Source organism: Protopterus annectens, chromosome 5.part0 (genome assembly GCF_019279795.1).
Source record: "Protopterus annectens isolate FY-2018-M chromosome 5.part0, PAN1.0, whole genome shotgun sequence".
In the NCBI taxonomy this organism is placed as follows: Eukaryota; Metazoa; Chordata; order Ceratodontiformes; family Protopteridae; genus Protopterus; species Protopterus annectens.
This window is the reverse complement of record NC_056735.1, coordinates 1,198,180,248-1,198,205,114: the sequence shown is the minus strand read 5'-3', so window position 1 is coordinate 1,198,205,114 and position 24,867 is coordinate 1,198,180,248. Positions and strand designations below refer to the sequence as shown.

The following is a 24,867-nucleotide window of genomic DNA, read 5'->3' as shown; positions in this document are numbered from 1 at the left end:
GTAGACTGGGAAGAGGCCAAGAACTCATTTGTACAGCAGACTAGAGATTGCCTTTCCTATCAAGGAATGATATCAGAGTATAGGCAAAGAGAAATGGGGGGGGGGGTCCTAAATGAAAGACAAGCACTGGTAGATTTAGAAGCTGCTGTTAAAGAGATATTGAGTAGGGCATTTAAAACATTGTACAATGACTATACAAATCAATTAGAGGAGATTAGAAGGGATGGGAAGAGAGACTTGATAAACAATTCACAAAGAAACATTTGGGGGGGGGTGATGACCCACCACTGGACCAGTAATCAAGGAGCCTCAGTCCTCACCACTGGCACCAGTGGGGGATGTACATTGGAAAGGATAACAGGTACACACTCAGTATTTTCAGATTCACTGGGCCAGTAATCAAGGAGCCTCAATCCTCACCACTGGCACCAGTGGGGGATGTACATTGGAAAGGATAACAGGTACACACTCAGTATTTTCAGATGCAGCTGTCTGTATCAAGTGCAGTTTCCCTTAAGAGCACACAGAGACCATGGTCACTTCTGGGCTGGTTTCTCACTCTTTCTCCAGATACCCAGTAAGACTCCCCACTGGCACAGCTATAGAGTTGAGAACTGAGCTGAGTGGCCAAGCCAAGACCTCCAGCACCCTCTCTGTCCAACCAGTGCTTTGTGTCCCTGACAAAGTAGCTGACACACACACTCTGAGGTTTGATTCACACACACACACACACACACACACACACACACACACACACACACACACACACAACCTGGAAAAGGCTGGCACAGGTTTATTATCACTGCCACCAGTCAACTTCTTATCAGCTACTTTAAAGCCCTTATTAAAAGGTGTCCAATCTTACTGTGTAATATTAATATTAATACAATTGATAGTTTGATCAAGAGCAAGGCTATTAGGAGTGGCTCACACAGTGTCACCAAATAAATATGCAAGCAGTCTCAAAACTTGAATATCTCTAGACAGATCAGACGTAATGAAAAATTTAAATATATGTAATAATAAATAATAAAAGAACAAGAAAATACTTGGTATATATTCACAGTGACATCAGAGTTCAAAACCACAGGACATATTTAAAACAACATTGCAGGACAGTCTCAAATAAAGAAAAATATCTAAACTAAGCTTTGCTATATTCCTGACTAAGAGTTATTGTGACCTAGAAACATTCTTACAGAGCAAGGCAGACGTGTGGTGAATAGTTCTTGTCAGGTCCAAGACAGAATACAGAACGCTCTGTCTCACTAAGAGACTTCTCAAATTACTATCTCAAATATTACTGCTGGGATAGCTTGCAGAATGACATTTCTTGTCATCTATTGCAGATGAAACCCCCACTGCTGGAAGCTTGGCAGTATTTCTACCTGTGAAAATACATGGACCTCAGATCTTTTGCAGATGCTGGAAGTCGTAAAACAATTGCATTCCTTCACATTTCAAGACTAGTAATTATTTCACCCTAGAGACAGTACAGAAAGCTAAAATACGACCAGCCACAGATTCCACAGCAAATTTATTGCACAATAAAGCACAAATATACCTCTCCTTGAAGACTTTTTCAGCCAAGACATCAGAGAGAGCTATCTTTGTGCTTTATTGTGCAGTAAATTTGCTGTGGAATCTGTGGCTGGTCATATTTTAGCTTTCTGTACTGTCTCTAGGGTGAAATAATTACTAGTCTATCTGCTTTCGTTTGTGGTGATACAATACAGAAAGCTCCCTAATTTTAGACATTGTCTCATTGCTACATTGAAACTGAAAGATACCATCTTTTATGACATAGCCATAAAGTAATTTCAATTTAGTTATTTTTCTGAAGTTAATCGCCTATATTCCAGTAGTGCATGTACATTTCTGTTCATTTCCAGTAGGGCACACTGTGGTAACACTTTAAGCACAAGCGCTTTGCCAAAACCTTTTCAACAGACACTTCTGTACTAGCAGTTTGATGTACAGTTCTAATACATTTTAACACAAGCATTTTACACAAATCATTTCGATATTCACCGGTGGCATATAATTATTTACAAAATTCCAGATAGCTGTGCTGGCCGTATCTCCCTTTGTCACCGGGGGAGCACATTTTTTGGGGACTGTGAAGAGTTAGCAGACTTGAAAAATTCCCTGCAGACTACTCTGTCAGAAATAGTGGATGAGTAAATTGGTGTACTAAGGAAATTATTTTTTTTTTTTGAGTTGTGATACAGAATCGGAATTGCCTTGAGATAACAAGGCCTTGCTGAGTTTAATTCTGGTGACTGCGAAAAAGCAATTACTAGAACATGGAAATCAGAGTTCTACTAGATGTAGTGAATATAGTAACATAGATAAAACAACTGGAAGTGGGATCTTTGGAAAAGGGTAAGAGCATTTTGCATAAAAAAATGGTAATTGTGGGAAAAATACATGCAGAATAATGTGTTTGAGGAGGAATGAGGTTTAAGGGAAAGCAGGAATTGAACAAGATTTGTTCATAGGTTCATAGGCTGGTACTAGGCTATCAGCCCTAGGGGCCTATACAAGCCTAGCCATAATAATTCACTGGCTATTTCTTCCCACACTATTTACTTCCCTGGACCCCTGTCTAGCAGGGCGACTGACATGATCCCCGGGGTGAAATTCCTTTCTCCCTTCCTTTTGAAGAGGACCAAAGAGGCACTCTGCTTGACATGTATGGGCAATCTATTCCAGAGTCTGGGGAGTCTCTGGGTCAGGAACCTATCCCTCCAGCATGTTTTGTTTATTGTGATGACAAGGTTTAGATCCCTGGAGCGTGTGGCTCTGAGGGATTTGGATTTCTTTAAGTGTAGCATGTCCAACAGCTCTGGGTTTGACATGGCCTTGTATGTTAAGCAAAGATCGCCTCTGAGTAGACGATATGCGACAGAGTATAGCTGGAGTTTTTTAAGGCGGTCAGCGCATCTGCTTTAGGCCTGTGATTCTTTTAGTGAGGTATTTCTGTGGCCTTTCCAGTTGTTGCAGATATCTTGAGAGGTACATACCAAACGGGGCATTGTATTCTATAATGGGTCTAATGAGGGATGAGTACAGTGGGACAATGACCTCCTTTTTTCTGGATGAAAAGCCCTTAGTGATGAGGTGTGCCACATAGAAGGATTTCCTGACTGTTGTGGCGATGTGGTTATCGAAGGTGAGACCACTGTCCACCTGTGTCCCTAAGTCTCTTATCAAACTTTCAGTGTTTAGTGTACTGCCACCTATATGGTAATTCACGGTTACATGTTTTTTCCCAAATACATTTCTTGGCATTGAGCTTGAGCCCATGGCTCTGGCACCAAGCATCTGTTTCTGTAAGGCCCTTTTGTAGAGTATCCACATCATTTGGGGATTCAATAATGGCTCCCAGTTTGCAGTCATCTGCAAACTTTGTTATCCAGAGTCCCTTAGTGTTGGCCTGTACTTCAGAGAAGTAGATCCCAAACAAGAGCTGTCCCAGGACTGAACCCTGAGGTACTCCACTTGTCACTTGTCTGGAGCTGGATTTGGAGTCAGCTACTTTTACAGTGTGGGTTCTATCAGTAAGCCAGTTAGCAACCCATTGGGTGACGTAGGGATTAATGCCCAGCTGAGTAAGTTTATCTATGATTCCAGAGTGGGGGATGGTGTCAAAGGCCTTGGCAAGGTCTAGATAGGCTGTGTGGACCACCTTACCCTTGTCCATGGCTCTGGAGACTGATTCGAAGAAGTCAATCAAGTTCAGGAGACAAGATCGGCCCTTCACGAACCCAAACAGGGTGGGGTCCAGTGTTTGAAGGTTGCCAATGTCTTTGTTTATACGTTCCATGATAATACGCTCCATGGCCTTGCAGATAAGGCTTGTCAGATTGATGGGACGGTAGTTTCTGGGATCCAAGGTGGATCCCCCCTTGTGGAGTGGGATAACTGTAGCTGTGCGCCACTCAGTGGGCATGAAACCTGAGGTGAGGCTATGATTAAACATGACACTTAGGTGAGGTGCCAGTTCATATTGTTGTTCATGTAGTACACAGCCCAGGATGTCATCTGGTCCCATGGATGCTGCATTCTTAGCTTTGGAGAGTGCGTTTTTTACCTGTGTGGCCATTATTACCGGAATTTGGCAATCTTCCGGTATTGAGATGGGCCATTTAGGGGGTGAGAGGGGGGGTGAAGTTGGCACTGAATCGATCTGCCAGGATATTGGCAATATCCTTGGGATCAGTATATTTAATGCCATTCTGTTGTAGCTCAGAGCAGATCTGAGCATTGCCATTTAGATTCTTGACATAGTTATAGAATGTCTTGTTGTTGTCTTTGGAATCTTTGGCAATTTTATTTTCGTAACTAGCTTTGGAGGATTTTATGAGGGATCTCAGTTTCTTACTGAGGCTGGTAAGGAAGTTTTTTGCATCCTGGGATTTTCCTCTTTTCTGCAACAGTTTCTTCCTTTTATTGTAAAGTTTGTTTATGGCAGGGGACCACCAGATTGGCTTTTTTTTTTGGATGAGAGCATCTTGGTTCTATTTGGGATGGCACGATTTATGCATGAGTGGATGTGCTCGTACAGTGCCTTAGTGTAGGATTCAGCAGTTGAACTTTCAGCTCCCGTCTGCATGGGTGTCATGAAGTTTGTCACTTCTGACTTTGTAATGTTTGACTGACCGTGACTAGATGATTATAAGTGATATATAATGTTTCAGCTGAAAACATGTCTGTCTGGTTTGTTTTCATTTATGTAAATGTATAATTGCCTGTGTCGTAAGTGATTAATTTAATAAAGATGTTTGTTTAAAAAAAAAAAAGGATACTTGTGTCCACATTTCTGTTCATAAACAGCACAGGTGCTTTCTGAGATTCAAAGCAAGCGAGTTCCCATTACTACTTTAACACTTTTCCTTTTGAATTAGGTAGCTTTTATAAAGTGCATGGTTCCAGTAATTTCTTCTTACAGGACTATGGCCATCCATATTTACCCATAGTTTGACAACTACTTTATCCAGGAGGTATCTCAGGTGAAGGAAGTCAGGGCAGTCATCTTCACTGCAGGATGCTTCCAAAGTCTTGTGTTCTCTTTCAGCATTTCTAAATTAAACTTTGTTGCTTCCAGGCAAGTAATACTCCTAGGATCAGCTTGGACTCCGTTTGTAAGAATACCTTTCATCCCCAAAAGAGATGGAGCATTTAACACAATACTTAAACAAATTAGTACTGGAAGGGAAGGTGTCAGCCATAAAGTGCCTCAGAACTCTGAGGTATTTGGCTTCCACAATCCTGATGGTGAACCAGGCCACATAGTATATGAAGAGATTCAAATGGTACCTGTTTTCCATATGAAACCAACACTTCAGTTCCTGGAAAAAGTGATCACCATTGTACACTGCGTTTACAGTGAGCTGGAATGATGGACTGCCCAAATTAAGTTATATAGCAAAAAATTGTAGAGAATTAAGGCTCTGAGCTGGCTGTTGTAGTCAATGGTTTGATTCCCTTGTCCTCCATTTGCCTACTGCATAACTCTGAGCAAGCCAGTTAATCAGACAATTCTTTGGAAAATTGGGCTGGCTGCCTAGTAAATATCTACCTACCTAAATCAACCTGAACTTGTGATGCTTTTCACCCAGGAACTCCCACAAACAGACACCAACACTAAATGTTTCAGGTATAGCTTTAGGAAGCATATACACAGCAACTCAAAAGTCCAGTGCCTGGGGTGTGCAGCCCAAAGGATTATGTAAATGTGAAGGTAATGATGACATTGACTCAAATACTCATGGCCTTCAGACCATTATGAAAAGTGGGAGTTCTTCAGTGTAGCTGTGGACAATGCGAGTCATAGGATGTAACAAGTAGGGAGAGATGCAGTCATTCCTCTTTTGCTAGGTAGACATGACTGCTTTGGAAAATAACACTGTAGTCTCGTGATGTTAAGGGAGTGTCTGTTCCCTTTCATCAGAACACAGTGGCAGAGCAACTCAGCAGATCAAAGGTGACCCAAATGAATGGATATTGCAGAAGGTTGCCTTCCTCAGCTGGTGCACAGGTGGAGTGTTCCAGAGCTAGAATTGTTTGTATCCCCAAGCAACAGGCCATTCAAAAGGTATGCTCAATAGTACCAAACAAATAGGAGCTAGCAAAGCTGGCCATGTAGACCATGTCACATGTTGCCAGTACCACTGACTAACTAAGAATGACAAGCATTCATTTAGGAATAGCTGGGTAAGCTGCTATGTCACAAGTAAGTTTTTGCCTCAAGGAAATTCGCCCTTTGGGTGAGATGTTAAAGCAAATTCCCATTCATAGGTAGGTACTAGGCTATTGGCCCTGGGGCCTATATAAGCCTATCCAAAAAGGTTCCGTGGCTTTCGCCACCCAAGAAAATTATTTTCCTGTGCCCCTTTCAAGCAGTGCCTCAGAAGTGATCCTCAGGGTGAATTTTCAATTTCCCATCCAGTCGTCAAGATTTTTCTTTTTGGGCCAATGAGGAGCTTTGCTTGACATGAATGGGTAGTTTGTTCCAGAGTATGGGAAGTCTCTGGGACAGGAATCTATCCCTCCAGCATGTTCTGTTTATTGTGTTGACAAGGTTTAGGTCCCTGGAGCATGTGGTTCGGAGAGAGTGAAATTTCTTTGTGTAGCATGCCCAACAGCTTTGGGCTTGACATAGCTTTGTATGTTAGGCAGATATCGCCTCTGAGTATGCGATATGTGACTGAGTAGAGCTGGAGTTTTTTGAGATGGTCTGCGTATGGTATCTGTTTGAGGCCGGTAATCCTCTTAGTGAGGTATTTCTGTGGCCTTTCCAATTGTTGTAGGTGTCTTGTGAGATACATGCCAAACGGGGCATTGTACTCTATAATGGGTCTGATGAGGGATGAGTAGAGAAGAACAATTACCTCCTTTTTTCTAGAGGAGAACCCTTTTGTGATGGTGTGCCATGTAGAAGGATTTCTTGACTACTGTGGCGGTGTGGTTATCAGAGGAGAGACTACTGTCCACCTGTGTCCCAAGGTCTCTTATCACACTTTCAGTGTTTAGTGAGCTACCGCCTATGTGGTAGTTCATGGGTACAGAGTTTTTCCCAAAAGGGATGACAATGCACTTCTTGGCATTGAGCTTGAGGCCATGACTTTGACACCAAGCATCTGTCTCTGTGAGGCCCTTTTGTAGAATGTCTACATCATTAGGTGATTCTGTTATGGCTCCCAGTTTGCAGTCATCTGCGAACTTTGTTAGCCAGAGACCTTCTGTGTTGGCCTGCACTTCAGAGAAGTAGATGCTGTACAGGAGAGGACCCAGGACCGAACTTTGTGGTACTCCACTCATCACTGGTCTGAAGTTGGACTTCGAGTCGGCTACTTTTACTGTGTGGGTTCTGTCAGTGAGCCAGATGGCCACTCATCTTGTGACATAGGGATTTATGCCCAGTTTAGTGAGATTATCTGTAATTCCAGAGTGGGGGATGGTATTGAAAGCCTTGGCGAGGTCAGGATAGGCTGTGTGCACTACCTTGGCCTCGTCTATGGCTCTAGTGACTGTTTCAAATAAGTCAATCAGGTTTAGTAGGCATGATCTACCTTTTACAAACTCAAACTGAGTGGGGTCCAGGGTTTGGAGGTTACCTATGTCTTTGTTGCTCCAAGATGATACGTTCCATGGCCTTGCAAACCAGGCTCATCAGGCTAATGTGGCAGTAGTTTCTGGGGTCTGTGATGGCACCCCCTTTGTGGAGTGGGATAACCATCACTGTGCGCCATTCAGTAGGTACATAGCCTGAGGTGAGGCTATGATTGAACATGGTACTTGGGTGGGGTGCCAGTTCGTTCTGTAGTTCATGCAGTACGCAGCGTGGGATGTTGTCTGGTCCCATAGATGCTGTGTTCTTGGCTTTGGAGAGTGCAGTCTTTACTTGTTCATCCGTGATTACAGGGGCTTTGTATTCTTCCGGTATTAAGATGTGCCCTTTAGAGGGTGAGAGGGGGTGTAAAGTTAGCACTGGCTATCTGCCAGGATGTTGGCAATATCGGTTGGTTCTATATATTTAGTGCCATTGTGCTGTAGCTCAGAGCAAATCTGAATGTTGGCATTGAGATTCCTTGACATAGCTGTAGAATGCTTTGTGGTTGTCTTTGGAATCCGTGGCGATTTTATTTTCATAATTGGCTTTGGAGAATTTTATGAGGGATCTCAGCTTCTTGCTGAGGCTGACCAGGGAGTTCCTCCAATCTTGGGATTTTACTCTTTTTTTTTTTTGCAACAGCTTCTTTCTTCTGTTGTAGAGTTTGTTTATGACAGGGGACCACCAGATTGGCTTCCTTTTTTTGGAGGATAGCGTCTTGGTTCTGTTGAGTTGGCATTAGCTTATGGGAATATAAAAGTGTTTGAGTGACTCAGCGTCTGAGTTTCATTTTTTTCAGAATTTGTTTTACTAAGTAACAATAAATAACAGAAAAATAAATGTGAACCCTGTGCACCCCTTACTTATAAATACAAGCTCCATGTGAAAAATTCCACTGCAGTTTGCCACCACAGTAAAAATCAGTGTGGCTTTGATAAACCGATAAGAAAATAAATCAAAATAAAGATAGTTACTCTGCACTTGGAATGTAAGATAGCCATGCAGAAGACTTTGTGGAACTTCTGAGGAAAGTTTTGGAATTTTCACAGTCTCCTGGCCAAATTGATAACACTTGAGGTGTCCCCTGTAAATGGGCCGTATGTCTAGCAGGAGTAAACCCCCCAAAAAAAAAAAAATATATATATATATATATATATATGTGCATGTGTGTGTGTGTGTGTGTGTGTGTGTATATATATATATATATATATATATATATATATATATATATATATATACACACACACGCACACACACACATATACATACATACATGTATGTATTTATGTATATGTAACATTGAGTAAAAGTGTACTATGAATGAAGGGATCAGTTGACAAAGGTGAAGATGTGTAAGCTTGTATCCTTCAAGCATGTAACACCAAAGGATGACCTGTTAGATTTTGTTTTGAAGTGGTCTGATTTGAATACAGTGTTTAATCTTTGCTTGGTCGCAGTTCCTTATATTTTATGCTGTTTGTGTCATTATTTGTAATCTTTTTGTCAAAATTATTTTTACAATATTTTCTAAAATTATTGCACACCTTGGAAATTTAGGTAGTATGCAGATTTAAATTTTGCTGCTATCAGCTTAATCTTTGCATTATGCTACAGAGCATCCTAGTTGTCATCTTAATTGTCCAGCCAGTACCCAGTGTATTTAGCATTGTGACTAATAATGTAATTACATGTTCAAAATTACTTGCTTGGTTAGCTTGTTAATTTAGCAGTAGTTTTATTGTATTTAACTGAAATGGTGTGCTTGTCCTGTAGCAAACATATGACCAGAAAAACATCCGACGTCGAGTTTATGATGCTCTGAATGTGTTGATGGCCATGAACATTATCTCAAAAGAGAAGAAAGAAATCCGATGGATTGGATTGCCTACAAACTCAGCTCAGGAATGTCAAAATTTAGAGGTAATTGGAAAAGTAATGTTTTAATGTGATTTGAATATTCCAGCTGAAGTGTAGACAAATCCTAAGACAACTGCATGCCTTTGTGCCACTTTGGAGAGGGGGGGGGGTCTTCCTGCAGCAGATAGTAAGGACTGATGCTATCTAAAAGTTTGGTGCCTTTTGTGATGTTCATCGTGTTACACTGCTGCAGTCATTACACTAGGGTTATCCTGCCGTCAGGCGGTTCCCCAGTCTGCCTGAGTTCCAAAGTCTTGGTCCGGTGTCTGTTGCTGTCGCCTCCTCCCTGACGTCAGTGCGACAGGGGTATACAAGATGCAGCCGACGCCATTTTCTTCAGTCTTTTTTGCCGCGCGGTGCCCAAAGCAGAAGCAGTTTGCAAGTGCCGGTCGGCCGACTCCTGAGATTTTCATTCCGAATCCAGAACCGAAGTCTCTGAAAAAAGCTAATTACCCCATTGGGGAAACTTACTCTTGCCTCAGACCGATGTCAGTAAAAGTTAATAACTGTATTTCTTGTGGGAAGCAAATACCTCATAAGGATTTCCACTACTATTGTATTCCATGCCTAGGCCCTGACCATGACGTCACTGGTTGTCGGTTTTGTGCTAGGTTTAACAAGCGCACTATTAAACGTCGGTTTGATTTTGCCTGATATTATTTTGGCAGAAAATTCAATTACACCATGCCGTTGGAAATTCCGACGACCGCAATGCATAAAAAGCGCAAGGACAAGAACAGGCATCCGAGGCCCAAAACTGACGACGAGACCTCTTCTAGGCCGGTCGCCGGTTTTCAGCGAGGAGCCTACGCAGCCCCTGATGACTGCTTCCACAGACCGCCTCCGACTCCCACGTGGAGCTGGCTGGGCCTTCGGATGCACTAGGTTTTCAACTTTCCGATCCTAACCCTACAGAGGGAACCGAAGTAGCTGAGCAATCCACAGCTAACAGAGGGTGTTTTCAGACCTACCCAGTTAACCAGTAAACCCTCTGCTAAGTCTAAGCCCCCCTTAAAAGCAAAGAAACAGACACAACTCTCTCCAGGACAGGCTTCCATGCCTAAGAAACAAATGCTAAAAATGGCTGAGGATCTGATCAGGGGGTCCCATCCCCCCTTCTGATAAAAGGCCCAGACAGGATGCAGACTATGAATCTTCTGACCAGGTATCCATTTCCTCAGACTCTTCCTCGGACCTAGGATATTCTTTACCCCCTTATGAGGATTCTGATGCTGAGGAATCAATTCCATCAGACTCTCCGCCTGAGGATTACTCCTTTGGGGAGACCTTACTTACCATGAGGGAACATTTCCATTGGGAAGGCCAGGATTACTCAGAATCCAAGAAAAGGCTCAGAGACTTCCTTTTACTGCCTCAACACAGACCCCTTGCTATCCCGCCAGTTTTAGATATAGTGGATGATGTGTACACTGAATCCAGTTTAAACCCTGACTCCTTATCCCCAGCCCCAGTTAAACCTGATAGATATTACAGAGTCCCTGACTCTCTCAAATTTCTGTACAAAAGCCCTGTTGCTGACCCTGAAACTATTTCTCAGGGACCCAAAGGGATTAAGGCCTCATTAGCAAAAAACCCAGTTCCCTCTGACAGAGATTCCAGAGCATTAGACAGATGGGGAAGGAAGGTATATACGTCTGCAACTTTAGCAATGAGAGCCTTGAATTGCCAGTTTCACATGCTAAAATATCAGCAATTTTTGATGTCTCAGTTGAAACAAAAGATGCTTCCAGATTCAGATCCTCCTAACTTTAAAGAAATGCAGGATTTATTGCATGCAGCTGAACAAGTGGGAAAACATACTTTGCAATGTGAGTTTGATTCCTTAGAGGCCTCCTGTAGAACAGCAGTTACAGGCTCTGTCATTAGAAGGCATGCTTGGTTAAAGGAACATACGTTACCAGATCATGTTAAGGTCAAATTATTGGATGCACCTTTGCAGCGGGATGTCCTGTTTGGAGTTAAGACAGAGGAGGTATTAAAGAAGATGGAGGATAAGGCAAAATCTATGCAAACGGTGAAAGATTTCTTACAGGTTCAGCCTCCTCGTTTTAGCAGAAATTGGTCAACAAAGAATTGGTCCTTTCCAGTCACAGATAGACCTCAAAGGGGCAGATACAGACGGCCAAGAGGTAGAGGTCAAGCACAAGGCCCTTACAGGCCTCGAAAATGGGGTACACCAGGCCAGAAAGAAGGGGAAGACAGGCCTCAACCTTACAAAAAGCAACCTCGATGACTTTCCACTGCAGCTGCCAAACAGCTCTCTCTTGGCAGCCCCCTTAGGAGGAAAACTGGCACTTTTCTATCACAACTGGCAGTGCATCACCAAAGACAAATGGGTTCTCAACATTGTATCTCAAGGTTACAGGTTCCACTTTCACACTCTGCCAAGGCTAAAAGAAATGCCAAATCTGCCACCAAATCAATGGGCAGAGGCTCAAAAACAAATTACAGCACTCATGGACATGAGAGCTATTCAAAAGGTACCACCACAGGAACAAGGACAAGGATTTTACATTCTACTAAAGCATCTGGCATACGTAAAAAAGTTAAGTTGCCTGGGGTACACAGTAAACGAAAAGAAATCAAAACTAGTGCCCTCACAACAGATAATATTCCTGGGTGCCAGCTTGAACACAATGGCCCAGATGGCTTATCTCACGCCAGACAAGCAAGGACAACTGACTCAATATTTTTATTTAATGGCAACAAAGACCCAACTCCCTGCAAGAAAACTTCTGCAGGCCTTGGGCTACATGGCATCTTGCATACTACTAATTCCATATGCCAGACTGTATATGAGGAAACTACAATGGTACCTAAAGAGTGTATGGTCTCAACACTGTCAAAGTTTGGAAACCGTTATACCACTAATTCCTTGCCTGCAACAGGAGTTTCGATGGTGGGCACAAGCTTGTCACCTCAACAAGGGACAGCCTTTCACTCAACCCACAGCCAGGCAAACACTGAACAGATGCATCGGATTATGCCTGGGGAGCACACATGGCAGGAAAATGTATCCAGGGCGAGTGGCACACAGAGCAAAGACATCTCCACATCAATCAAAAAGAGATGCTAGCTGTACAAAATGCTATTATAGCTTTTAAGGACCTGCTGCATCTGGGACAATTACTACTAAAGACAGACAACACCACAGTTATGTGGTACATAAACAAGCAAGGGGGCACACACTCCTACCCCCTCTGCAGACAAACCATGACCTTGTGGAACACAGCTCTAAACTACCAAGTTCATCTGCAAGCACAATTCCTGCCAGGAGAGAAAAACACACTGGAAGACGACCTAAGCAGAAACATCATGGACCCACACGAATGGGAACTGAACCCACAAATATTCAGAATGATAACACAAAAATGGTGGAGCCCGGACATAGATCTGTTTGTTTCCCCAAAGAACTGCCAATTACAGAAATTGTGCACAAGGAGCTACCATCCACAAGCATGGAACGTGGATGCCCTCTCATTCAGCTGGAAAAAAACTACAAGTATACGCTTTCCCTCCTTTACCTCTCCTTCCAAAGGTACTCATAAAAGCCAAGCAGGAAGAACCAAAGATGATCCTTATTGCACCAGACTGGCCACGCCAGCACTGGTACCCAATCTTAAAGAACTTAGCACAAGAACCACCCTGGATTTTGCCTCAAATCCCACAGTTGCTGACACAGCCCAACAATCAGATACTTCACAGCCAGCTAAAGACCTTAAATCTAGCTGCATGGAAAATTCCTTAGTCAAGCAAGCAAGCAATGTCTCTCTCCAAAGCTGTTATGGATGTTATTCTGGAGGCCAGAAGGCCTAGCACCAGGAAAGCATACTCGGATAAATGGAAGAGATTCTGTGCCTGGAACCAGGCGCACAGCCTTGACCCTCTTGTCCCAAACATTCCACAGATACTTCAATACTTAACTGAGATGCTGGACAAGGGCCTCTCTTTTTCATCCATCAAGATCCACGCCTCCGCTGTCTCTGCTCATTACAACACGGATCCACCAATTTTTTTCTAATCCTTTGCTCAAACAGTACCTCAGAGGGGCTAAAAACATAAGACCGCCCCGTAGAGCACCGACACCAACTTGGGACCTCAACTTTGTTTTGGAAAAATTAACTTTACCTCCTTTGAGCCAGCTAACACAGCAGAATTAAAATACATCTCTTGGAAAACTGCTCAGCTACTGGCAATAACATCAGCATGAAGAGTTTCAGAATTACAGGCACTAATGGCAGTGGAACCTTTCCTCATCTAACTAACCCTACGTTTATGCCAAAGGTGGTATCAAGTGTGGCTCTAAACCAAACTATTCACTTGCCAACTTTTTATCCAAAACCACAGAACAAAGGGGTGTGACTACTACATTCTTTGGACATTCACAGACAGTTACGCTTCTACTTGGACAAAACCACATCTTTCAGAAAATCTGAGCAATTATTGGTAGCATACGCTGCAGGAGCACAGGGAAAAGCCATTTCAAATCAGACTATTTCAAAATGGATAGGACACTGTATACGTTTCTGCTATACCCACCATGGGAAACCTGTACCTAGCAGCATTAGATCTCACTTCACCAGGGCAACAGCCACTTCAACTGCCTACCTCAGAGGAGTTACCTACCAAGGATATTTTGGAAGCAGCAGCATGGAGTTCTGTGCATACCTTCACAAAACATTACCATTTGCCTTTATACTCCAAATCCAGAGCTGGCTTCACCACTGCTGTACTGCAGGGCCTTGTAGCCACCCCTAATGCCTTATAGATCCAGCCTCCCTACCTCAGCTTTGGGATTCCACCCAAGTGTAATGACTCAGCAGTGTAACACGATAGTACAGTTTTGTACCTACCATAAATGTAGATGTTCCAGTGTAAACACTGCTGCAGTCCAGGATACCCTCCCTCCTTCCCCTCTTACTTTCTGGTACTTACCTAGGTCATCTATCCTTTATTACCTATGGGGAGTATTTGCTGGTAACGAAAAATGGTTGTTTGCTTTTCTTTTGTATATTTTACTAGCAATTTGAATTGCCTACCTATTTGGGGGCACCTGACATCTGGGGCAAGAAAAACTGAAGAAAATGGCGTCTGCTGCATCTTATATACCCATGTCGCACTGACGCCAGACCAATACTTTGGAACTCAGGCCGACTGCGGAACCGCCTGACGGCAGGATAATCCTAGTGTAATGACAGCAGCAGTGTTTACACTCGAACATCTACATTTATGGTAGGTACAAAACTGTACTTTGAGGAATCATACTGATATCATACAAGTATGTACAGAGAAGCCAGACTCCAGCTCCAGTCATTTTCTTCCCACTGATGCATGTTATGAACAGCCACTGTGTATTCACTTCTGTCAACAAGAAAGAAAATGACAGAGGCTTAAAAAGGGCTCGGACACTTATTTTTTGTGACTTTTTGCATGAGACGTTACCGTTTTATTACAGACTCTGCCACACTTTTAGGTCCTTTTTGATGCATTTCAAGCTTGAAGTTTTTGTGAATCTGAAAAGAGCAGTCTCCAAAATCATAGCAGAGGCTCCATAGCACTTGTGTTTCGGTGGTTCATAAACTGAATTTTTGAGCTGGTAATACAGGCTGTGTAATTCAGTTCACAGCACAGATAAGTTAAATTTTTACATGGTGTACACACCCTTAGTGCCGTGTAAACCGATTTATTGTACAAAAAAGTCCTGTACCCTGTATACAGTTTAGTGCTGCAATATGTAATAAATGAGAGCAGCAAGTGTTAGTACACAAAGCCGTCCTGTCCACACATCACACTGCTTCCTAGTGTTAACTTTTGTCTTTACCCAACTTGAGTGATCGATCTATCCTGAGTCAAACATTTAGAACATTTTCTAGTGCTTGTCACTTCTGTATTTCCTCCACTAGGTGACTGAAGCCGTATCACCTACTGAGGTGTGAGAGATGAGCAAAGGTAAACTATTATCCTCAGGGAGTTTTTTTTTTTTGGATTTTATTATGCACATGTATTCACCCCCTAGTGTTCTGTGACGTCAGTATGGAAGCTAAGACCATCTGCATTCTTCGTTAACTAAAGCAGGGAGTAGCCTCTGGCATCCTCTGTGGCTTGTTGCCCTCAGCAGGAGTTCTTTCCCTACCCCATGTGGTAGCTAAGCAGTCACCGATTGCCACCACCGTCTGATTTTACATTGCTGGCATAAATTTCTTATGATTTACTCAGCAGAACCAACCTGGTGCATCTAAAACATCAATGTTAAGTTTTTTCAGTTTCAGTTTCTGCTTTCATATTACAAAAGAACTGCTAATATCAAAGTATTTAAAGCCCATTTCATACTTTTTTCCTATTTTGTGTTTTTGTGTACATATACATACATCCATGTGTGTTTATAGATTTATATATATGTACACATACATAGATGTTTTGTATGTTATTTTTTGTATGTAAATCTGCACACCACACACACACACACACACAAGCACATGTATATATAATATGTGCGTATGTAATATTTAATGCATTTGGTTGCACAAGTCAGCAGTGTGAATACTCAACTTTTAAAGTGGTTGACTGTGCTTTGTTTGACTTCATTAGGTAGGGTATTGCACTGCAGTTGAAATGGTGTGACTGTGGAGTTGACATATATGTAAGCAAGGTGGCATGAGGGCTTTACCTCCCTGGAAGGAGTAGAGCCCCATTGCAAACACAGTAATTCTACTGTTATGCAATGGGACATGTGCTGTTTCTTTTGCTGTGGTGCTTTTAGTGGTCAAATTACAAAAGTAGTTAACTGGATTTATAGTTGGTTGAGGAAATTGATGTTTTGTGAGTGCTATTGTTTTACTGATCACATGGTACTTGGGGGAGTGGCTTTGTGGTGATGTTTGTTGATTGTACACTCATGAGTCTGAATGATAAACTACTGAGTGTTTTTGGCAAATTTTTAGTGTCACATGAGATGCATTTTGACATTGACTGATCTGTAAGTGTGCATATATATATATATATATATATATATATATATATATATATATATATATATATATATATATGTTTATGTAATAGGTGTGTATGTATGTGGGTGTGTGTGTGTGTGTGTGTGTGTGTGGTGAGGCAACATACACCCACGTTGTTGCCTCATACCAAGACGTTGTCCTGTTCGATTCTCAGCTAGAGCGTCTTCTGTGTGGAGGCATACGTGAATGGGGCATGCCTTCGTTGAAGGTTGTGCGTCAGGGCTGGAAACCCGGTACGTAAAAATCTACTACCAATCATTAGCAGACCGGAGTTCCGCTGTGGCGACCCCTAACCGGGAAAAGCCGAAAGACACAAACAAACAAATATATATATATATATATATATATATATATATATATATATAGATATAGATATATATATATATAGCTATATATATATATATATATATATATATAGATATATATATATATAGATATATATATATATATATAGATATAGATATAGACACACACACACAAACATATGCATGTATGTGTGTTTGTATGCATATATATATATATATATATATATATCTGTCAAAATGTCGAAGACCCAGATACTCTAAACCCAGAACATCGAGACCATACCTACGAAAACCCATTTAGTCAAACCCTCACAATAACAAAACCAGGAACATGAACGGTAAACTTTACCAGACATCCAGACTTCACTTAAAGGAACACTTCCCCTTGTAACTAAAACATACACAAAATCTCTATCAGCGGTTTTAAATGGAGATTGTGGTACAGTGAGGATCGGGAAATTTACCTGTTTCTCACTGTACTGCGATCTCGGAGTTGGTATATATAATTTAGAGGTGGTGTGGGGAGTGCAAGCAAGATTGCACTGTTGGGCAAGGGTTTCCTTTGTCTACCTCTCAAGGAGTTTTTCAAAACACTGAAGAAAATGAGTAGGACAGTGGAGTTATTGAAGAGTCTCCCATTCTGCCGTCATGCCCTGGTGCTGTAGCAATTCCCTTATAAACATTGTCCCTTCTACTCCTATCAGACTAGGGGTTCAGCAAGCCAGTCAGAAAAGAGCCTTTGGGAAGCAGAAATGGCAAGGAAAGGAAAATGGCAAGTCTGGGAGGCCTGCTGGCAACAACTGCACAGAGCCATCCTGTCAGTCTTGACTACAAGGGCAACATTCTTACCCCTCCCATTGTCTATTCTCCAACCACAGCAATTTCATCCCCACCATTTCCAGTGGGCAGGCTGACCCTTTACAGGGCATAACCTCAGATATGTAGGTCATTGATGCCATCACTTAGAGGTACAAAATAGAATTCAAGACTTCCCAACTTTATTGGGGATGCCCAGAATTCCAGAGAACTAGCCAACGTTGACCTTGCCTCTCAGACATCCCATACTGGTTGAGGGAGTAGTAGAAAGCATACCCACTGGAAGATCAAGATCTGGGAGAATGTTTCTATTTGAGGCCATTTCTGGCCCCCAAGAAAGGCAAGGTATGGAAACGTTTTTGGACCCCTTGAGTTTAAACCCATTTCTGAATGTCTCAAAGTTCTTACTCTGCAGTCCCACGTCTCTTTACTAATGCCAGGAGCATGTGTAGTCACTCTGGACCTCAAGGACACGTGTACATGGGTGCAAAGAACTTAGAAGATTCCCCAGGTTCAGAGTAGGAAATAATGGCATCCTACTTGCCTGCTTGCTGCTAAGGACTTCACCTTGTTACTAATCCCTAACACCAGTGATATGTTTCCCAAGAACCAAAGGCATTCTGTTTTACACGTACCTAGATGACAGCTTTTTGCAAACCTAATCTTAGAAGGAATTGTAAAAAAGAACTTCCTTATACTTTTAGCTGTCTCCAGAACCTGGGGCTCTGGTCTGACTGCCCAAGTCCAGTCTGTTACCCAGCTCATCAAGGTCTTTATGGGGGTGTTACTGGAAACTACCTTGAACAGGGTCTTCCTACCCTTAGAAAAATGTTGTGTTTGTAAATGTTTTTTTCACTACTATGCAAGAACAACTCCTCAGAGCAAGTCCCTTGCCCAGCTTGTGACCCCCCCCCCCCCCGAAAGAGTCAGTGTGAGGAGAAATTAGCTGGTAACTGAATTAACTCAGGGAGCAAAATTCACAAACCCTGGAGAAAATGCTTAATTTGGACTTTCATATACTGAGAGTTTGCACTGTGGGCTTACTAGCTCAGGGCTAGTGTCAGGATGCCTTTCCATCCATGCCAAGACAGTCAAACACTGATGAGCGATGCTTCAACGTTAGGCTGGAGGGGTACACATCTGTATATGCTCAGTAGAGGCACCATATGAACATCAAAGATGGCAGTACTCTTTGTGAAAACATTCAAACAGATTTGTAAACTAAGAGTGTTGCACCTGAAACACACCATGCTGGTCATTTGGTACATAAATGGGGAGAGATACTCCTTCACCCCTTTGGAAAAGCTACCTTCCAAGCTGTTTGCTTTCAGTAAGGCATGAGCCTCAAACCTCATACATTGTCTTAGAACTCAATGATATGGCAAACACACTGTACAGACTAATCCCCAGCAACCATGAGTGGAATTTGACAAAGCCATATTCTGCAGACCAACAACAAAATTGTGAGCTCTAGAAGTGGACTTGTTCACCTACTTCAACAAGCAGAGTTCTGCAGAAGATCCCATGCAGGACATGCCAGATGGATGTTTTCACTTTCCCATTGATCAGTAGGTTTCTCTAAGAATACCCCCAACTTATCTAGGTTGTGAGACAGTGGACATGAGGACATTCTTCTTTTTTTCCACTATTGTGTGGTCTCCAAGCTAATATGTTTAGAGATGCAGGGATGCGAGGGGCATGGGATGGGTGGCTTGTCCCTTACAAAAGGGACGTGGCAGGAGCATAATGTACTACAGGAAGGTTTCCCTTGTCTGTACTGTGATGTAAACCCAGAGTTAGTATACGTAGACTTTTAGTGTGGAGTGTGTTGGGGGTGCAAGGGGCAAAGCCTCCACTGCAAAAGTGATTATTTGTTTTCTATCCTTAATTTCTATGGATCAGGATTCAGTTATGTGGGATCAGTGACCCGAGTCCCATCAAGTAGACGTTTGTGGAAATACATTAGGTACGCAAACGCACACATGTACATATTTATATATGTGCATGTGCACGCCCACACAGGTGACTGTAAATTTAAAAAAAGAGTTGGGGCCCTTCCCCTCACTGGGCATCTCTTCCTACCTTAAGTGGCACAAAAGAACATAAGGTACCAAGGTCTGCACCTTTTTTTGGCACTTGGAAGGGGCCAACTCACTTCACAGCATATGCATCACTCTGAGTGTCTGACAAGTTAGACAGAGATCACCTGTGGCTATTTCCCTTATATTATGAATTTTGTGTATGAGTGCACTCTCACGTAATGGTACTGTTCCTATGTACCTTCTCCACATTCCATTTTATTGTGTGCCTTACCTTAAATTTCTAACAGTGACAAAGCAGAGGGCTTTTCTGTGTGTTTGTAATTTGGCTCAGAATGCAGGTGAGAGAGAAAAGGTCATCCTTGTTGTAGTTTGATGGCCAAGAAGGACATGACTCTCAGGTCCTTGGCAGCACAAGATTCATTCATAGTACAAGCCATTTTAGTCACCCACATCTGGGATAACAACTGGCTCCACATCAAGGAGTGGCTTGTAGTTTACATCCCTTAAACCCAGCAGACCTCCCAGTCAGTGTGTCAGAGATTTATGCTGCTAGGAAGTATTCTACATAGACATTCTCTGGTGGAAGAGGTTCTTCATATGGTGTTGGTATCATGTGCTACCATAGTCAGTCAGTCATGCAGATGCTTTGAGGCTCCATCTTGAAAGTACAAGACCTGTAATTGCTACTCCTGCAAATATATAAAAAAGTGTGAATTGGCAAAGGAATTGCAAAATGTCTTCAAACTCATCATTAAAGTGCACCTCCCATCCCTTCTGCTTACTAACTCCCCCGACACCCCTCCTGCTTACTAACTCCGAGATTGCCCTGCTTCTGAGTAAAGTAACGAGTTAGGATGCATTGTATTATTCACACTTTTAGTACTCAAAGTACTGCAGCCCAGGACTTACTTAGTATGTATTGTATTATTCACACTTTCAGTCTTGTTCTTCAGAGTGTCACAGCTGCAGATGTCCTTCTTTGTCACTGTTGCAGTATTCTTCACGTAAGTGATCTCCTGCCAAAGATATCCCAACATCTGGCCAGTACACCAAAGACTTTAGCTCTTATAGGTGCCGTGTGTCGCACACATGCTTCCTGCACACAACTTAGGGCATAAAGGTGACATGTGGACACAGATACTCAGAACTTCTTTTCCACCAGTCCAAATGCTGTTCTAGAACATATGTCTGAACCCCATTCTGCTGTGCTGGTTATCAAGCTATTTTTTCAGAGAAGTGTCCCGCTGGGGTTTCTTTTCTTGTTGTTTGTTATTTGTGTCTATGTCATCCAGGAAGGGAAAATGGCAGTGTGGGTGGTAGATTCCCCACAAAGACCATCACTACCACTGCCTTTTCTCTTTAGGTGCGTCCCACAATCATATGCAGTGTTGTAACTGCCAGGCATTTGTGCCTAAGACCCTAGGCAGTCGCCTCTCCTCTTTGTCCTTATACCTGGAGAACCAGTGTCTTCAGTGGTTAGCTAAGGGTACTGTGGCAGAATCCTCCCATCTGAGGGCCAGCTATCTGTCAAGAAAAAGTCGGTACCGATCCAGGTGCTGTCCAACCTTCCCTGGGCATCTCTCAAAAAGCTGTTGAAAGCCCTGAAGACCATCTGGTGCTTGTTTGAGATTCCTCTGCCACAACCCCCATCAGAGGCTGGCATGGATCAGAGTATGGTGGCTTTTCAGACGTTTGTACCTGATGTTGAGAGAGAACCTCACCTGGTAATATCCAAAGAACTGAGGGAGATTCCTCAGGTCTTAGTGAGGGAGGAGAATCCTGCAGCTATTACAAAGTCATATTAGGGGTCTGACCCCCCCCCCCAGGGTGTTTTGAGTGGACATCCCGCAAAAAAATAAAAGACAAAGCATATTTCCCCTGTTGTGAAAGATCCCCAAAGTGAACGGCAGGATTTCACTTGGGGTTTATTTAATTCTTTGGTAACCTTGAAGCCACCTCAAGGCGTCTCTGTTCCTGCTCCCCCCCTGGTCTTCCATTCCAGTAAAGAGGCCTAGGGATTGGATTCCTCTGATGAGGATCTGGACTCGGGGAAAGAATCCCTAGCTTATTGTTTCCAAATTCCTTCCCCTTGGGCTGGGGTTCAGATGAGGAGGATTCTTTACATCCAGATTCCCATTGGAAGAGCTCTCATTTGGGGATACCATTGCCTGCATGATGGACTATTTTAAGTGGGATTGTTCCCAGGTCCCTGATATTCAAAAAAGGTGTTATGAGCTCCTACAGATGTAATCTCCCAAGCCACCTGCTGTTCCTTCTGTCCTGGCTGCCCATTTAGATACTTTTCTGCAGCTTCTGTAGACCCCAACTCTCAGCCTCGTACACCAAAAAAGCCAGATAGGGTCTACAAAGTGCCTGAAGAGTGCACCTTTCTTTATACATGCCCTTCTGCTTAACCTTTCTGTTGTGTCAGTCTCTTCTGACAAGCCATCCCAATTGCCCTTCAACAAGCTGCTGCCTTATTATAAGGATAGTAGGGTCATGGAAAGGTTGGGCAAGAAAGTTTACACTGCTACTACCTTGTCCTGTAGGGCCATTAACTACCAGACCCATATGACCAGGTATGTTTTGGCTCTCCTTTCTCAGGTTTGTAAGGTGGTTTTTGACCTTCCTAGCTGCGTGGAAGGCTCCAGCCCATTCCCTGCTGGGCTGTACTTTGCAAGTTGCTCAACATTCAGTCAAATGCAGCTGATGCCTCTTCTAGGATCTTCTACCTTTGGTTCAGTTATGAGGGTGTTATTCTTGGCTTCAGCTTCAGACTTTGCCTGATGACATCAAGGCCACACTTTCGTTTGTTCCTTTGGTTCACAGAAGTATTTTTGGTTTTGCTGCTGCTGACTTATTCAAGTCCCTCCAGGATACGGGCAAAGCCTTGCAGGAGCTGAAACATTTTTGTTTCTCCCATTCCTAAGTTTCAGAGGAACTGTGCTTTCAAGTCTGCCTTTGTACATAGGCAAGCTTGCCCTCCTCCTTAGGGTAAGAAAGGTTCTAGGCGTGTTCCTTGTGCTAAGTCTATTCAGACTCCTGCCTCCCAGAAACCGTCTTTTCAGGACAAGTCTGGTTTTTTTTTATGGTTTGTTTCCCCCTCCCCTCAGCCAAATACCCTTGTCTTTCCACTCCACCTGTCTCTCTCTCTCTCCCAAATTGCGTACGAATCACTTCAGATTCTTTGGTTCTGTCCATTATCCACCAGGGATATTTCATGGTTTTGAAGTCTGTTCCTTCCTTTTCAGGTATTTCTCAACCTCCTTGGGAACAGCTTTCTCATTTACCAGAGGTTCTTCAATCTCTTTGGATCAGGGCACCATTCAAGTGTGCCTCCCACTTGGGTAGGAGAGGGATTTTATTCCAGAAAGTTTTTGATCCCATGAAAGGAGGGTACATGGAGGCCAATTCTGAATCTTTCTCAAGATTCCTTCCTTTTGGATGTTATCCCTTGAAACATTGTTTCCTCTCCTACTTCCTGAGGCCTTTCTGGATCTCAAGGATGGATACCTTCACATCCCCATTCATCTTCTTTTCAGGAAATGTTTGTTTCTTTGTTTCTTCTATGCATTTTCAGTTCTCTGCTTTGCCATTTGGCATCTCTACTGCCCCAGGGGTATTCACCAAATGCCTCACTGCTGTCACTACAATCTTCAAGGTATCAGATTATTTCCTATCTAGATGATCTGCTTAGTCAAGCTTCTTCTCCCTGCAGTCTGCTTCAGGATCTCCAGTTTACTGCTCACTTTCTACACAGTCTGGATTCGCCATAAATATCCAGAAATCTGTTCTGATGCCTTCGTAAGATCTTGTTTTCTTCAGATGCAGGCTTCAGACATTTTCCATGTTGGCATCTCTTTCTGTCATCAAGGCTCTGTCTCTGTTCACCTTTTTCCAATTTCTTGTCCCTGTTGCATCCGTCATGGCCAGGGAATTCCTCAGGGTCCTGGGGTTAATGGCTTCTACCATTCCCATGCTCCCTCTCACCAGGTTCCATATGAGGAAATTGGAGTGGCTTCAACATTGCCACCCCTGGTAGTTCCGGTTTCTTTTCTTCCTTGTCTCACGTTTGAGCTTTAGTAGTGGATTCATCAACCGACTCGGTCTCAATCCAGGCCTCCACTTTCAAGCCCTACATCCCATTTGGGAGCATTTTACAGTTCCATTCGACAAGGAATGGTTACCTGTTGTGGCCCCCCCAATGGTCTAGGGTCTCTGGCCTTCTCATCAGAGGTCAGACCATATCAACATAAAAGAGATGGAAGTTGTGCAAGCTATCATTCCATTTTTTTCCTGAACCCCTCTACGTTTGCACAAACAGTACCACATGGATGTGGTATGTCAACAAGTGGGTAGGGGGGCATGAGGTCCTATCTTCTTTGCATACTAGCTGTTCAAGTGTGAGATTTAGTTATCCAGTATCAAGTGACTCTTCAGGCAGTTTACATTCCCTCAGAGCACAATCTAGTGGCAGACTCCTTGAGCAGGTCCAGCACACAAGCACTTGAATGGATGCTTCACAGAGATGTGTTCTGGACATTGCCCAATGGTGGGGTGTTCCTCAGATAGATTGTTTTGCCTCCCCCTGTGAACAGGCCACTCCCTCTATTCTCTTCCAGAGTCTCAAGTCCTGTGAATTGGAAAGTGGGCATCTTGTCTTTTCCTTGAAAGGGGATATTTCTGTACACTTTCCCAGCCCTTCCTCTGTTGTCTGGGTCTGCACAAGATCAGTCGGAACTAGTCCAAAATCTTGTTTGTTGACTGTGTCTTGGCCCATACAGCATTGGTTCCCCCTTCTTTCTCACTTGGCCAGGGGCAATTACCACAGATTTCTTCACCGGGTGGATGTCATCACAAAAGACAAGGGCTCTCTTGTCCATCCTCACCTTTCTCCTCTTCAACTGACACTGTGGGTGATAGGCTCTTGATTCCTTATAGGCACCTCTTTTCTGAGGACGTGCTCTGGATTCTGCAGGAGGCCCGGAAACCCACTACCAGAAATTCCCATATGTTTCAATGGAAAAGGTTTTCTGTTTGATCAGCAGGGTAATCTATCTGTGGGGGTTCCTCTGATCCTTTCTTATTTGTGTGATCTGCTTCATGCTGGGTTGACATATTCGTTAGTTAAAGCTCAC

The 24,867-nt window shown here is 43.1% G+C and overlaps 1 protein-coding gene across 4 annotated transcripts in view; it reads left to right on the top strand.

Annotated features, from left to right (window-relative positions):
* TFDP2 (transcription factor Dp-2) overlaps positions 1-24,867 on the top strand; it is a 1,395,463-nt gene that overhangs the window by 963,471 nt on the left and 407,125 nt on the right. For all 4 annotated transcript variants that reach the window (XM_044071065.1, XM_044071064.1, XM_044071067.1 and 1 more), the window contains exon 6: positions 9,392-9,538. In XM_044071065.1, coding sequence (XP_043927000.1) covers positions 9,392-9,538 — 147 coding nt within the window. The remainder of the gene's footprint in view (positions 1-9,391; positions 9,539-24,867) is intronic.